This window comes from Nesoenas mayeri, assembly GCF_963082525.1.
Source record: "Nesoenas mayeri genome assembly, chromosome: 1".
NCBI classification, from domain to species: domain Eukaryota; kingdom Metazoa; phylum Chordata; class Aves; order Columbiformes; family Columbidae; genus Nesoenas; species Nesoenas mayeri.
The window spans coordinates 194,914,316-194,927,916 of record NC_137541.1 but is presented as its reverse complement, the minus strand read 5'-3'; the positions used below and the strand labels follow the sequence as shown (position 1 = coordinate 194,927,916).

Sequence of the window (13,601 nt, the reverse complement as noted above, 5' to 3'; positions counted from 1 at the left end):
TGTAAGGCAGATTGTACTGTCAGTGGAAAAAAGACAGGCAGTTTCAAACAAATCAGAACTCAGTAGAGGGAAGGGTTTGTGGTTAAGCTCAAGAGACGCAAACTTCTCTTGTACTAAAGGAGATAACAATTTGTTCTATGTTAGACCAACAGGTGGAAGCACACAGTGGACAGCAACAGTGTGTGAATGTTTGTCCTATTACCTAACTGGGGCAGAAGTCAAAATGATCATACAGGTTTGTATTCAAAAGCAGTGGTCTTTGTAAAACTTCTGTCAGGTTGTCTAGTTTTTTTCTGAATATTTTCACTGTTCAAAAAAGTCCTGAGTGGAACTTGCTTGGACTCCTGTTTGCTGCAGGGTAAAAGATGCTTTTTATTTTTTCTGCTTTATTTTCATTATTCACTGGAGCACTAGAGCAGCTTGGCTACCCAGTGTAGAAAGAATACAGCCTTAAATATATTTAGTTACTGAAAAAGAATAATACTTACATCTTTGGGATCATTCATGCTGGCAGCTTTTATGGAGAGATGAGCAAGATGCTCATGTTCTTAATGAGGAAAAAATTCAGTAACTACTAGATTAGTTTTCAAGCCTTAGAAACTGAAAGAACAAGTCCAATGCTGTACGAACATCATTAGTAATTGATTTCTTCTGAATTCTTGTGATGGCTTAATTTGCTTTGTGTCTGTTGGCAGCTGCCAGTGAGGTTTTACAGAGTGTCTAGAAATAAAAGCACTGATGAGAAAAGTTACTTATGAGTGGGTTTAAAGCTCCTACTAGGGGTAAACAAGTATTTGGCAGTTCATTCTAATAGAACAGCTATGGGAAGAAGAAAGGTTATTTTCTGGGACCTTTTTTATTTTAATGTCATGTTTAGAACAGTTGATAAAATGATGGGAACTGTGACATGGCTTAAATAAATTTTGTCTTCTGATATAGGCATCAGTTGTTCAATGACATCTGATTTGCAGTCAGTACCAATAAAATGAAAAATATGCTGGTAGTTTAGAAGAAATGCATATTGTGATGTGTTGTCCAGCTCTCTCATTTTTTCCAGGAAAGTGATGCGGCTTGGACATTGCCTGTGAAAATTATTTGCAGAGATGAAACAGGACGATTGATTGATATTTCAGAACACCTTATTAAAATGGGTTTGGCTTTTAGAAACAGAAGGTTTGGATACTTTTATGTTCTTTCAGACTGTTGTATTCACATCGTCATAAGTTAATAAGTAAAACAAAAATTTGCAGTGTCCTCTACAACATATGTAGCAGCAGAATTCTGTTTTTAGTGAACTTAAATGAATATAACATCATTAGTTGTATCCATTGCACGTTTCAGTTCTCTGAATTAGTAGATGAGATGTTTGATGGTATTTTAACAAGCATTTGCCATCTTTATATGTTTGTTTTTTAACTTCTGTCATTTTATTCTTTTTCACTTTGCAAATCCTGTGTCAGTTAATATGTTCATATGATTTGGTTGAATCTGCTAGAACTGATAAAGCTGCTGTGGCTTGCTCAGACTCCAAGGAACATCTTAAAGCATGTTTAGAGCAAGAGAACACACAACTGGATGGTTGCAATTCCAAAACTGCGTGTGCAAGAAACAGCGTTGCTCCAGAGGAAAATGTCACTGTTTCAGGAATTGAACAAAATTCACGTGGAACAAATAAGGCACTGCTTCATTCAGGAATGGATGAAATATATAAATCTCCCATTATACCCGAAGCAAAAATTTTTCAAGCTGTAGTAAGCTATGTTGGACATGATGGAACTATTTACATAGTACCAAAATCATTTGGTAAGATTACATAGAAGAAAATAAATTTTTGTCAATTAATCTGGTAGCTTTGGTATATTAGAATATACCAGATTTGTGTTCTGTTATTGTATATGTGTTCTGTATCAGAACACAGTTCTGGAAGATTCTTTTTGGGGAGGATTGCTGTTGGGAGGTGATGAGGCCTTTGGTGGGGGGGCGAGGGGTGCCCATACACCCAGTTCTCTGCAGTGGTGGGGAGGTGTCCCGCAGTCCCCCAGCAGAGCATGCCCAAATCCCCAGGAGGTGCCCCCCTGTCCTTATACAGCCATCAGCATTGGCTCTTCTGCCACCCAGCCAAGAAATCAAACCCTAAGCGCTTGGACTTGCCTCTCTTGTCTAGGCAGTATTGGGTAAAGCAGTAAGTGCTTTAGTTTATAATGTTGAGATTGTGATACATTTTACCAATAATAATGAGGATACAGTCCTAAAGATTCTTAGAAGTTATCCTGGTTCTTAAATACTACTGGAATTTTTCCTTCAGTATGAGCTCAGTACTCAGTTTCCTTGGGCTCTTTATTTGTGTTGTGATAGATTCTGTAGCTGTTAGTATTCTCTGTGTGTACTGTTTGAAAGAGGTTCATTTTCATCTGACAGATGCAGTGTCAGTCTTCAGTACCATCATAGTATGTTGTGCTTTAGATAAATGTTTCCGTGTGAGAACATTAATTTTTTTTAAAGGTTTTTTGACAGGTTTGACTATTAGATCATATAATAAAACGCTGAAATTCAAAGCACAGTAACCCCATTTGCCCAACACTGTTGTATTCTTGCAACCATTTCTGTAGACTCTACCCATAGCAGAAGAGGGTCTCCTGGACATGGTGTTTTTGTTGTTTCGTGGTGTCCTACAACTGCCTCTGGGAATTTCTTGTTTTGTTCACCGAGAGGCTCTTGTATTACTGCTGCCAAGGTGTCAGTTGCAAAATTTATAGACCCTTCTTTGAGGTAAAAATCCAGAATTACTAATGGCTTTGCAATTGGGAATGCAGTTTACTTTCTTCATTAAGTAATAACCTGTTTGCATATACCAGACATTGAACATATATATTGTGTGAGTGTTGGTAAGTATTGTTTGGAGCAGCATATGTATTTTATGTGTATACGTCTTCATCTGAATCTACTGGGTTTTAGTGATTGAAATAATTTACACTAATATGCTATAGACTATTTTGAATTTATTTTTTAAAATTTCCTTGCTCCCAGAAACTGAACTAAACAAATTGGTGACTGAAATACAAAGCAACTTCAAATGCCTTGGTCTTCTGGAACCCTACTGCTGGAAAAAGGGAGAAGCTTGTGTTGTAAGAGGATCAGATACCATGTGGTATCGAGGTAAAGTTGTAGAGGTCTGCGGTAGTACTCTCCAGGTAGGTTTGATTATGGGGTAGGGGGTTGGTGTGCATGAGCATGTGCACATGTATGTTTTTGTTTTGTTTTTTTTTTTAAAGGCAAATGATATAATCCTCTAAAATAAATTTATGATCACACCTGTTTTTGTTCAGCTGGCCTGACTATCCAGATGTTTGTTCTGCTTTAAAGTCTGATAACTGTCCTGATTTTTACATTTATTTTGAAGATTAATTCCATCTGACTATTTTCAGTTGTCACAATTTTTCCCGTAGCATTCCTGGTGATTAGAAACGTTCTTAAGTAAAAAGCTACTCTTGATCATCTGTAAGTTTTTTCTTCTTCTTTTGTTGTTGTTATTGTATGCAGAATGCTTTGAAAACGTGTCCCACCCAAAAAGTAGTGGCTGCTTTGAATTTTTTCTGCTGCACAGGTGTACAGATACTTTTTCTAATTAGCAGTTAACCTAAACTCTTGAGTCTGCTCATGCTTTTTGAATGCAGATTTGCAAGTTTCATGTTATACTAGTTCACAAATTTTATATTTCTTTCAATTTTAAACTGCTGTAGGTTATTACACAAAAGGTAGGATCTCCTACAAGACAAGTTTAGAAACTGAACTTCTAATCTGCCATACCAGATTTTTAATCCTTTTCTCCATTTCCATACTTATCAGCAAACCATTATTTTTTTCTCCAGAAAAGCAAATGCTGCAAATGGACACTTTGTATTATTAAACTTGACTAAATAAATAGGGATTATTTCAGGAAAGCTTTTCTTTTCATATAGGTACAGTACATAGACCATGGCTGCATAGAGAAGATTCCTCAGTGTCATCTGTATCCAACTACATTATATACTGATATTCCTCCATTTTGCATCCCATGTCAGCTCTACAAGACAGTGCCAGTGAGTAGTGGTAAATTTGAAGACATTTTAGTAGGTAGTTACTCAAATTGCTACACTGCTTAGTCATACAAAGGCTGAGACTAATTGGTGTTTTTTCTTGCCTCTGAGAATTCCGACAATAGCTGATGAGGATCATTTCAGCACCACAGCCTTTATGAGGAAATGCTGGATTGCTTTATGAAGTGACCGTGCTTCAAAAGCAGCTGTCATTGGAATTAAATACTTGTGAGACAGGACACTGCAATAGTAGGCAGGATTGTACTCTGAATGACAGTCCATTTTGCAATAGCAGCAAGGAGAAATAAGGCCTGGCTTTCTTATTGCAGAATGGCCAGAAAATTGTAATTCATCAAACCCTGCAAAGTGTTTCTGTCATTCTGAACTGAGCTGTGTAGGAAACAAACTGTTATGCTAAGCTAATACAAGTGAAGTGTTTTAGGGGATTTTGTTAGTAAGTAATTGATATGTAAATAACATCTTCACATATTCAAATTTGATTGGTATATTTAGTACATGTGAATTGCTGAAACAACTACCTTAATTTTAAACTTATTTTTAAAGAAAGCTTTTTTATTGCTGGAAGCAGTTCAACTGATAGATTAAGAAAGATATAGACTTCAAAGCCTACAGGTTGGGAGGCAAACAGATACTGCAGGGAATAAAATAAGTATTAAAGTACCCTGTGTTTTCAGTTGTGTGTTATCTTCAAGTGTCATTCTCTATCTTTGGATTATGCTTCAGGTAGTTGTGCACACAGACATTATTATGTATGTAGTAAAGGTCAGACTGGGCAAACAGAATCTCTTTCTAAGCCACTTCAACATCTGAAAATTGCTGCTTGGCTTTGTCACACACTGAGTTTTAGTGTACCAAATAGCAGATAATGTTTATACTGTTGTAGATAAACTAATGATGTGTGTTTTCAAATAAGTTTTTTAAATTATAGACACATATTTTCCTCTTACTGTGTTAAGAATAGCAAGAGTATTACTTGTCAGCATCTTAATGTCTGGAGGTTTCTTGCTTTTTACCAAACAGATGGGAAATTTTTGGCAGCAGGATGCAGTAAATTGCCTTCAAGAACTACTTACAAATGAAGAGGTTGAAATACATGTTCAGGTAGCTTAATTTATTCATAGATGTGGAATGAGGCTTATTTTTTATTTCTTTTTTTTTTAATTTTAATTTTAACTTTCATTAAGAATAATAGGTGAAGGAATATAGCAGTAAATGTATTTATTAGACAAAACAAAATCCAAAGTTAAAGTTATTTCTCTTCTGACTTTACCAATAGTTTTTAGGCCTTAATGTGTCCTTTAGAGTTATTAATATTATTTGGTCCTTTTTGTATTCTGTGTTGTCATTCTGAAAAGCAACTTACCTACCTTACCTGCATAAATTCTTCTAAATTCAGTTCCAAGTGATTAAAATTTGGCATAATTAAGTCTGGTCATACTTAAATTAATGTATTAACATTATAATCAAACACATAATCTGTGTTGTCAGAAAACTTGTAATTTCAGGTAGTTCAATTTCGAATGATAAATTGTTGAAGACAAGGGTGTATTGTTGAGTAAACATGGGATGTTTCAATGTTAGACTGAGTAGTTGATGCCACCATTCCAGAGACAGATATATTCCCATTTCTGCCATAGCTGATGCTAATAGCCATCCTCACTGGTTTTGTATCTTTGATGAATGAGTATGGTATATATAGGAATGACAAGTTTGAATTTCCTGGTCACTATTTCTAAAAGCTCAGTCATGCTATTACTATTATAATCTAATTTTCTCTTGTGTAAATAGGAATTACCAGATAACCCATGGGGCAAATTGTCCATCAACCTGTATTGTGGAGGAATGTCACTTTCTTCCTTCCTGGCATACCAGAAGTACTGTGTTGCTGAAGATGGTCAGGACATATCAGAGCTGGTGAGAGTTTTTTTTCTCAGTGTGTGTCATTTGCTGTTGTTATTCTAACAATAAAAAGATTAGTCGGATCCATTCCAGGAATAAGTGGTTCAGAACAATTCATAAGAAAGCAAATGTTGGAGGTGTTTAGTTGCTCCAGAAAAGGAGCAAGGCATCCAGAGCTGAAGCTCATCCCAGGAGCAGAACCTCTGGACGGGCAGAAGTGGGAAGCTGCAGCTCTGAGAGCACTGAAACAGAATCTGCTCTGGGTTTAGCTGTAGGGACCAAACAGCCATCCTCACAAGCTAATGAATAAGCTGCATTCATTAAAGGATACTGTTATTATATAAAGTATAGCCAGAGTATATAATTTATCATTTTATAGCTTTGTAACTTTATTTCATTGCTTCAAATCTGTTTCCAGGTAAGTAATCAAGGGGAGGAGGAGGTGCAGGTGCTGATCTCTTTAAAGGGAATTCCATATTTAATGCATTTTTGAACTAATGGTAATCAAGCTAGCAAGTCAGTATGTTAGGATCATTTCAAAGATACATTATTTATATTTTTAAAGTGTTCATTAACTAGTTCTGTTGTCTTATAGCTAAAACTTTTTTTAAAACCTAGTAAGTATTGAAAGGAAATGTTGATTAATAGTTTTTTCATCAAGGACACACTGTTTACATTTTTAGATAAATCCTTTGAACCAGAAATCATGCCAAAGCTAGTTTGTATTTTGTTGCTAAACATGATGCTTGACTAAAGTCTGTCTTGGTCCAGGAACTAATTGAAGGAGATGTTTCTGATTTGCCTTCCTACATGTTGCCACCGCTGCCTGATCCAGGAGATATCTTTCCTGTCAGAGTTACCCATTTGGTGTCCCCTAAGGAGGTACGTTTTGTAAACATCTCATGTATATTGCAGGCAAGAATTGTTGCAGTCCCATCATGCTGGTGAAAAGGAAAACATGACTAACAATTTTAGATAACATAAAAAAGTATTAGTAAGGTTGCAAAATGCTACTGAGTTATTGATACAGATGGTTGTACAATGCAACTATCTGAATCAACTCTTATTTGAAATACCCTTGGAGTGAGTGGTGTCAAATCCAGTTGGTGGCTGGTCACGAGTGGTGTTCCCCTGGGCTCAGTGTTGGGGCCAGTTCTGTTTAATCTGTTTATCAGTGATCTGGACAAGGGGATTAAGTGCACCTTCAGTAAGTTTGCAAATTACACCAAGTTGGGTGGGAGTGTTGATCTGGTGGAGGGTGGGAAGGCCATACAGAGAGATCTGGACCAGCTGGATTGTTGGGCTGAGGTTCAACAAGGCCAAGTGCTGGGTCCTGCACTTGGGTCACAACAACCCCAGGCAGCGCTACAGGCTCGGGGAAGAGTGGCTGGAAAGTGCCTGGTGGAAAAGGATCTGGGGTTGTTGACTGATAGCTGGATGAACATGGGCCAGCAGTGTGGCCAGGTGGCCAAGAAGGCCAACAGCATCCTGGCTTCTGTCAGGAATGGTGTGGCCACCAGGGCCAGGACAGTGAACATCCCCCTGTACTCAGCAGTGGTGAGGCCGCACCTTGAATCCTGTGTTCAGTTTTGGGCCCCTCAGCACAGGAAAGACATTGAGGTGCTGGAGAGAGTTCAGAGAAGGGCACCAAAGCTGGTGAGGGGCCTGTAACACAAGTGTGATGAGGAGCAGCTGAGGGAACTGGGGCTGTTCAGCCTGGAGAAAAGGAGGCTGAGGGGAAACCTTCTCACTTAGTCTACAACTACCTGAAAGGAGGTTGGAGCATGGAGGGTGTTGGTTTCTTCTAAGTAGCAAGTGATAGGACAAGAGGAAATGGCCTTAAGTCATACCAGGGGAGGTTTAGATTGGATATTAGGAAAACATTCTTCATGGAAAGGGTTGTCAGGTGTTGGAACAGGCTGCGGAGGGAAGTGGTGGAGTCACCATCCCTGGAGGGGTTTAAAAGATGTATGGATGAGGTGCTTAGGGACATGGTTTAGTGGTGGACTTGGCAGTGTTAGATTAATGGTTGGACTCTATGATCCTGAGGGTCTTTTCCAACCAAAATGATTCTGTGATTCTATAATTCAGAACTGTTTTAACTAAATAAAGATGGAAGTATTTCGGTTTCTTAGAAAACGGCTTTTCTTAAGTTGTGTATTCTGTTACTTCTTTTACAGGAGAAACATCATAATGAATATTTTTTTGGTTCCTTTTGTACAAATGGTTAGAGCTCTTGGTCATGGTAGATAATTGTAAACACTAGATCCTGCTCTGGACTCTTACAGATTTAAGTAGCAGTTGCATGATGGAGTTACAGTTTGATTACATTCTGTACAAATTGGGGAATGGAAACCATTATCCTGGCTAGTGAATTATAATGCTGAGTTTAGAAAAAATAAAAACCTACTCATTAATTTGTTTGGACTACTAGTAGAATATCATAATGTTCTGAAATGGCTCTGGGTTTTTTGTGTTTGTTTTTATTCTGGTTTTTTGGAGCAGGGGGGCTGGAGAGGGGAAAGTTTGGTTGGTTGGGTTTTTTTAAAGGCATTTCAGTTAGAAGCTGTTCTATAGATTTTAATTTGCTTGTTTTGGTTGTTTAAACTTTCATTTCCTTGTCCTACAGCATTATAAATGAGGTGAATTGAATGTCATTGTATAGCAAAACAAACACCATTTCAAAAGTTTTTTTTTCATCAACTTTAAAATTAATCTTTGGTTTGATATTATGAAAGTGATATTATTTACCAAGTAGCAGAAGGGAGGAATCCTAGTAAGAAACAGCTGTGAAATTTTACATAGGTATATTGTCTAATATGTGCATTCCCTTCATTCATGTGGTGTTGATAAGTCATGAGACTCTTCTGCTTTTGGAAAAAAAATTGGTGTAAGTATGAAATTATTCTTAAATTGAGGACAGAAGAAAGGGGAGCAAGGATGTATTGAAAGCTTCAAAGCTGGGAATGAGTAATCTTCTAATAATCCTTGATCACTGATGGAACTTGTAGGTTTTAAGTCATCTGCAAAACTTGTAATATGAGAGAGAGGCTTTTCTTTGAGTAGGTCTACATTTGCTTTGAGCCTTCTGAGAGCCCCCTGCCGCCGTCTGCCCCGGAAGGAGATGCCAGCTGTGACTCGGAGTTGGAGAGCCTTGAAGAAGCCCTGAAATGGTGCAATAAGTGTGTGGAGTCTTTTCCTCTTGTAACACACTTCCAAACAGGTATATTAGCGTGTTTATTTTCCCTATTGTTTCATGTGGATTTAAAAAAAGCCTGAAATTATTTTTGAGGAATAGGAATAGTTGTTTCTGTATATCTTTAATAAAACTTTTGGACAGTAAGGAGGAACACTATGCTACAATTGTATGTTACACTATAATAATATGTTTTTACTTTTTGTGAAATTGAGGCTTCTCTCATTCTGTTAAACAAAAAAAGGATGGAAACAACTCAGACTGATGTTTATGAAAGTTGATAAACTGATTGCATACAGCAAAAATAAAACTTTTCACTTAAGGTGACTGAAGCTGTTAACTGTCAAAATCTTGGTAATAAATTCTGTGCAAGTTATGTACACCAAATCATGTTACCAAGAGTTAGAAATTTTATGAACCCTAAAGAGCATCACAGAAATTAGATGAAGCCTGAATAGTCTCACTTCACTTTAATTCTGGATTTCTACATTAAGGCAAAACATGGGCTTTAATTCTCTTGTCCACAGTTCTTGGGCCTAAAATAATGTAAATTATGTGGGTCTAAAACTTTGTGATGAAACCAGTACTTGATTCTACCAACAAGAAACATTCTGCTTGAGGTTTTAGGCAGCATCTGCTTTCTGTCCTCCAGACCATTGTCTACTCTCTTACAGATTGATCTGTTTACTAAATTAAATGTGCAGATGAGTCAAAGTCAAAAAGTTTAAATGTTAAGCAGTCTGGATGTATATCTTCCATAGAATCGTAGAATACCAGGTTGGAAGGGTACCAAGCAATTTTCTGTTAACTCTTGTGATTGCCATGCGAGACAGATAAACTACTTGCATACCAATGATTGTGAATGGGAGTTCAGAGAGAATTGCAGGGTGCATAGAACAAAATAGCATGAACAAGAGAAGAAAAAAAAATCTCAGGCATGGAGTAAAATGTATTTTCAAGTTCAGTTAGTTTGTACTGCACTGTGAGTATATTTTGGGGTGTTTTGTCATATTTTTGTTTGGTTTTTGTTTTGTTTTTTGTTTGTTTTTTCTATTTACAGATATGCCTTGTCTTGTGGAATACCAGGATGGTTTCTGGTATAGAGCAAAGCTCCTGTCTGTTGAAGAATTTGACCCTATTAAGATCCTGGTTCAGTTTGTTGACTATGGTAATTTTTCGGTTGTCCCTGCAAGCAGGTAAATACCTAAGAAAAAAAAAAAGCATGTAAAATGTCTGTGTGTCTATAAGTATACACTTGTGAAATCTGTACTTACTTATAAGTGTATGTATTTTACAATTATTAATATTTATTTTTATATAACTCTAGATATATTATTTTTAATAATTTAGCATTAGATTTCAGTTGTAGAGAAGGTTGGTTGGCTGGTTAAATAGTTTGTCTGCAGGGTATGGGGTTGTGCACCTGCTTTTCTTTCTTGGGTTGTTCTGAGAAGGCCATTGTTATAATATCATGTTTCTGTGAAGTAGGCTCAGGCTTCTAATCTGCTTTTGTACCAAAGGAGCTTACAAAAAATAGGGATGGAGCCTTCCAGGTGTACAAACAAATCCTCTGATCCTGTGTGACTGCAATCTGCATAGAACACAGCTGGGGAATAAGATAAGGGCATATATGAGTGAGACACAGCCCGTGCTGCTTGTGTGGAAATTGGAAGTTCAGATCCCTGTTCTGTCTTGTGCTGAGCTGCTCTGGGAACTGCTCCTGTGCTGACACACAGATGTCAGCTAAGCGTCTCTAACACCCTAGGCTTTTAGGATCCCCTAAGTTTGTCTGAATTTTCTCTCTTGAAGCACTTTATATATATACTGCTTAATCACGTTGACTTGCTCGTGAGTTCCTTTGATCTACAAGTCCTTGGTGAAGATAAGGCCAAATGGGCATTTGAACAGATTTCCTGCTTCATTAACTGTCAGGATCATGAGAAAGAGTGTGTATTTTATTTCAGGGTTGCACTTCCTCCTCTGCTTCCCCGCTCATGGAATCATTCTGGTTGGAAAAGACACTCAGGATCATAGAGTCCAACCATAACCTAACCTAACTCTAGCACTAAACCATGTCCCTAGCAACCTTATCCCTTTTAAACCCCTCCAGGGATGGTGACTCCACCACTTCCCTCCGCAGCCTGTTCCAAATGCTTGACAAGCCTTTCCATGAAGAATGTTTTCCTAATATCCAATCTAAACCTCCCTTGGTGTGACTTGAGGCCATTTCCTCTTGTCCTGTCACTTGCTACTTAGAAGAAACCAACACCCTCCATGCTCCAACCTCCTTTCAGGTAGTTGTAGACTAAGTTAAAAGGTCTCCCCTCAGCCTCCTTTTCTTCAGGCTGAACAGCCCCAGTTCCCTCAGCTGCTCCTCATCACACTTGTGTTCCAGGCCCCTCACCAGCTTTGGTGCCCTTCTCTGAACACTCTTCAACACCTCAGTGCCTTTCCTGTGCTGAGGGGCCCAAAACTGAACACAGGATTTGAGGTGCGGCCTCACCAGTGCTGAACATGAGGGGACGATTACTGCTCTGGTCCTGCTGGCCACATTATTCCTGATACAAGCCAGGATGCTGTTGACCTTCTTGGCCACCTGGGCACACTGCTGGCTCATGTTCATCCAGCTGTCAGTCAACACCCTCAGATTCTTTTCCACCAGGCAGCTTTCCAGCCACTCTTCCCAGAGCCTGTAGCGCTTCCTGAGGTTGTGACCCAAGTCCAGGACCCAGCACTTGGCCTTGTTGAGCCTCATACACTCTCTTGCTTCTGAGGTAGAAAGATAGAAGAACTGGGAGATAATAATAACAAAACTAAGGTACCTATTTCCAGTAGCATGCCTAGAGCCCATCCAAGCGTGAAGCACTTGGGAGCACAAGGCCTGTGTCATTTTCCAGACACACCAAATTTGGAGCTTTAACTGTGATGACTTGGCTTGCATTCCTGTGCTCAAATCTGTGCACTGTAGTGGGGAGCTGGTGTGCCTAGTGGGCTGAGGGATCTATGTGATACTGGCCTTGTTTCTTCATGGTTCCTGTGCTGAAGTCCTTCAGAGGGCCAAGCTGTACCTGATGAATTGTTTGGTCTGACACCAGCATGGTACTGTAAAGCAGGGACTCTGATCCTAGTTTCCACACTGTAAATCTGTCACATGAACCTTTAAGCTGTACTCATGGCCATATTGAGAGTTTAGCTTGACAGGTGGATTGTTGGCAGGCAGACATTTTTCATTTTTGTTGTAGATTGCGTCACGTACCTTATCCTCTGCTGAAGTACCCTGTTCAGGCAGTACGAGCTCTGTTGGCTGGATTTAAACCTGCTTTATATGACGAAGATGAGAAAAGAATTCCTTATTCCCCAGAATGGAGTGTGGAAGCATTGTGGGCTATGATGGAGTGCGTTGAAGGAAAACAGCTTTCTGCTTCCATCCTTGTGAGAAACACTTTTTTCTTCTCCTAGTTCTTGCTCAGCCCATAATTCTTATTAGCACTCTCGAGTATAATTAGAGTATTTGTTTTACCGTGAACCCTCATAATTTAAAATTGTGAAGTATTTACCATGAAAGAATGCTGCTAAAGAGAGAATATCATGTGGTGCTCTTTTTAATCCTGCAATCAAAATGTTTTTGAGCATTCCTGTTATTTTAAACCTGTTTACTTAAAAACAGAAGTGTTCTTTCTATATGCAGAGTTCCATTTAGGCAGTGAGTGCAGCCAGTAAAACCACTTTGACTATTGGTTAGCTTGAGGTCTAGATCTGTTGCTGTCAAGTCTGTCAACTTCTGTTTTTCAGGCTGTTTCACCAGAGGTCACCATTTCCTTGTATGGAGATGACCAAAACTTAGTTCATATGAAACTGATAGAAATGGGACTTGCAGATTTTGATGAGTGACATGTAAGTATAGTGCATGTGAACTACAAATTCATACTAGTTACAAAGGTACAATTTCAGAAGTTTTAAGCGAAGTGTCAACTGTCAGTAATGTTAATACCTAGAGGGGTTTGGGAGTTTGTGGGGTGGTTTTGTTTGTTTGTTTGTTTTTTAAATCCCTTCTGTCCACACTTCCCCTCTTTTAATAGAACAAAATGCTGTTTAAAAAAAAAAACTTTCCATATGCATTACTGAAGTCTACAGTATAGCTTTAAGAATGAACAGGTACTGAAACAAAGAGCCCTAAGGCAATATAACAGAGCTTTTGCTGCTAGTAACTGAAAAAGGTAACTTGCAGATGTGGGACAGTGTATTCTGCCCAAACAATCAAAATTAATTGTTTTTCTTCATTTTCAGCATTTGATCTCCGTGTCCAGTGTCAGTGGTTCTCAGACAGATCCATTATAGCAATTGGATGTCTATACATCTAGTCAAACATGGAATATTTTAAATCAAAAGCTTTACAATATGTGTTGTCT

The 13,601-nt window shown here is 38.3% G+C and overlaps 1 protein-coding gene across 1 annotated transcript in view; it reads left to right on the top strand.

Annotated features, from left to right (window-relative positions):
- The window catches only part of RNF17 (ring finger protein 17), a gene marked incomplete at both ends in the record, with an annotated part of 51,945 nt that extends 38,862 nt beyond the window's left edge, over positions 1-13,083 (top strand). The window contains 12 exons of the mRNA XM_080364353.1: positions 145-235; positions 1,058-1,173; positions 1,496-1,803; positions 3,028-3,191; positions 3,960-4,079; positions 5,118-5,198; positions 5,886-6,020; positions 6,768-6,878; positions 9,063-9,200; positions 10,180-10,388; positions 12,435-12,624; positions 12,985-13,083. Of these exons, the coding sequence (XP_080220479.1) occupies positions 145-235; positions 1,058-1,173; positions 1,496-1,803; positions 3,028-3,191; positions 3,960-4,079; positions 5,118-5,198; positions 5,886-6,020; positions 6,768-6,878; positions 9,063-9,200; positions 10,180-10,388; positions 12,435-12,624; positions 12,985-13,083 (1,762 nt within the window). The remainder of the gene's footprint in view (positions 1-144; positions 236-1,057; positions 1,174-1,495; positions 1,804-3,027; positions 3,192-3,959; positions 4,080-5,117; positions 5,199-5,885; positions 6,021-6,767; positions 6,879-9,062; positions 9,201-10,179; positions 10,389-12,434; positions 12,625-12,984) is intronic.
- Between the last annotated feature and the right edge of the window lie 518 nt (positions 13,084-13,601).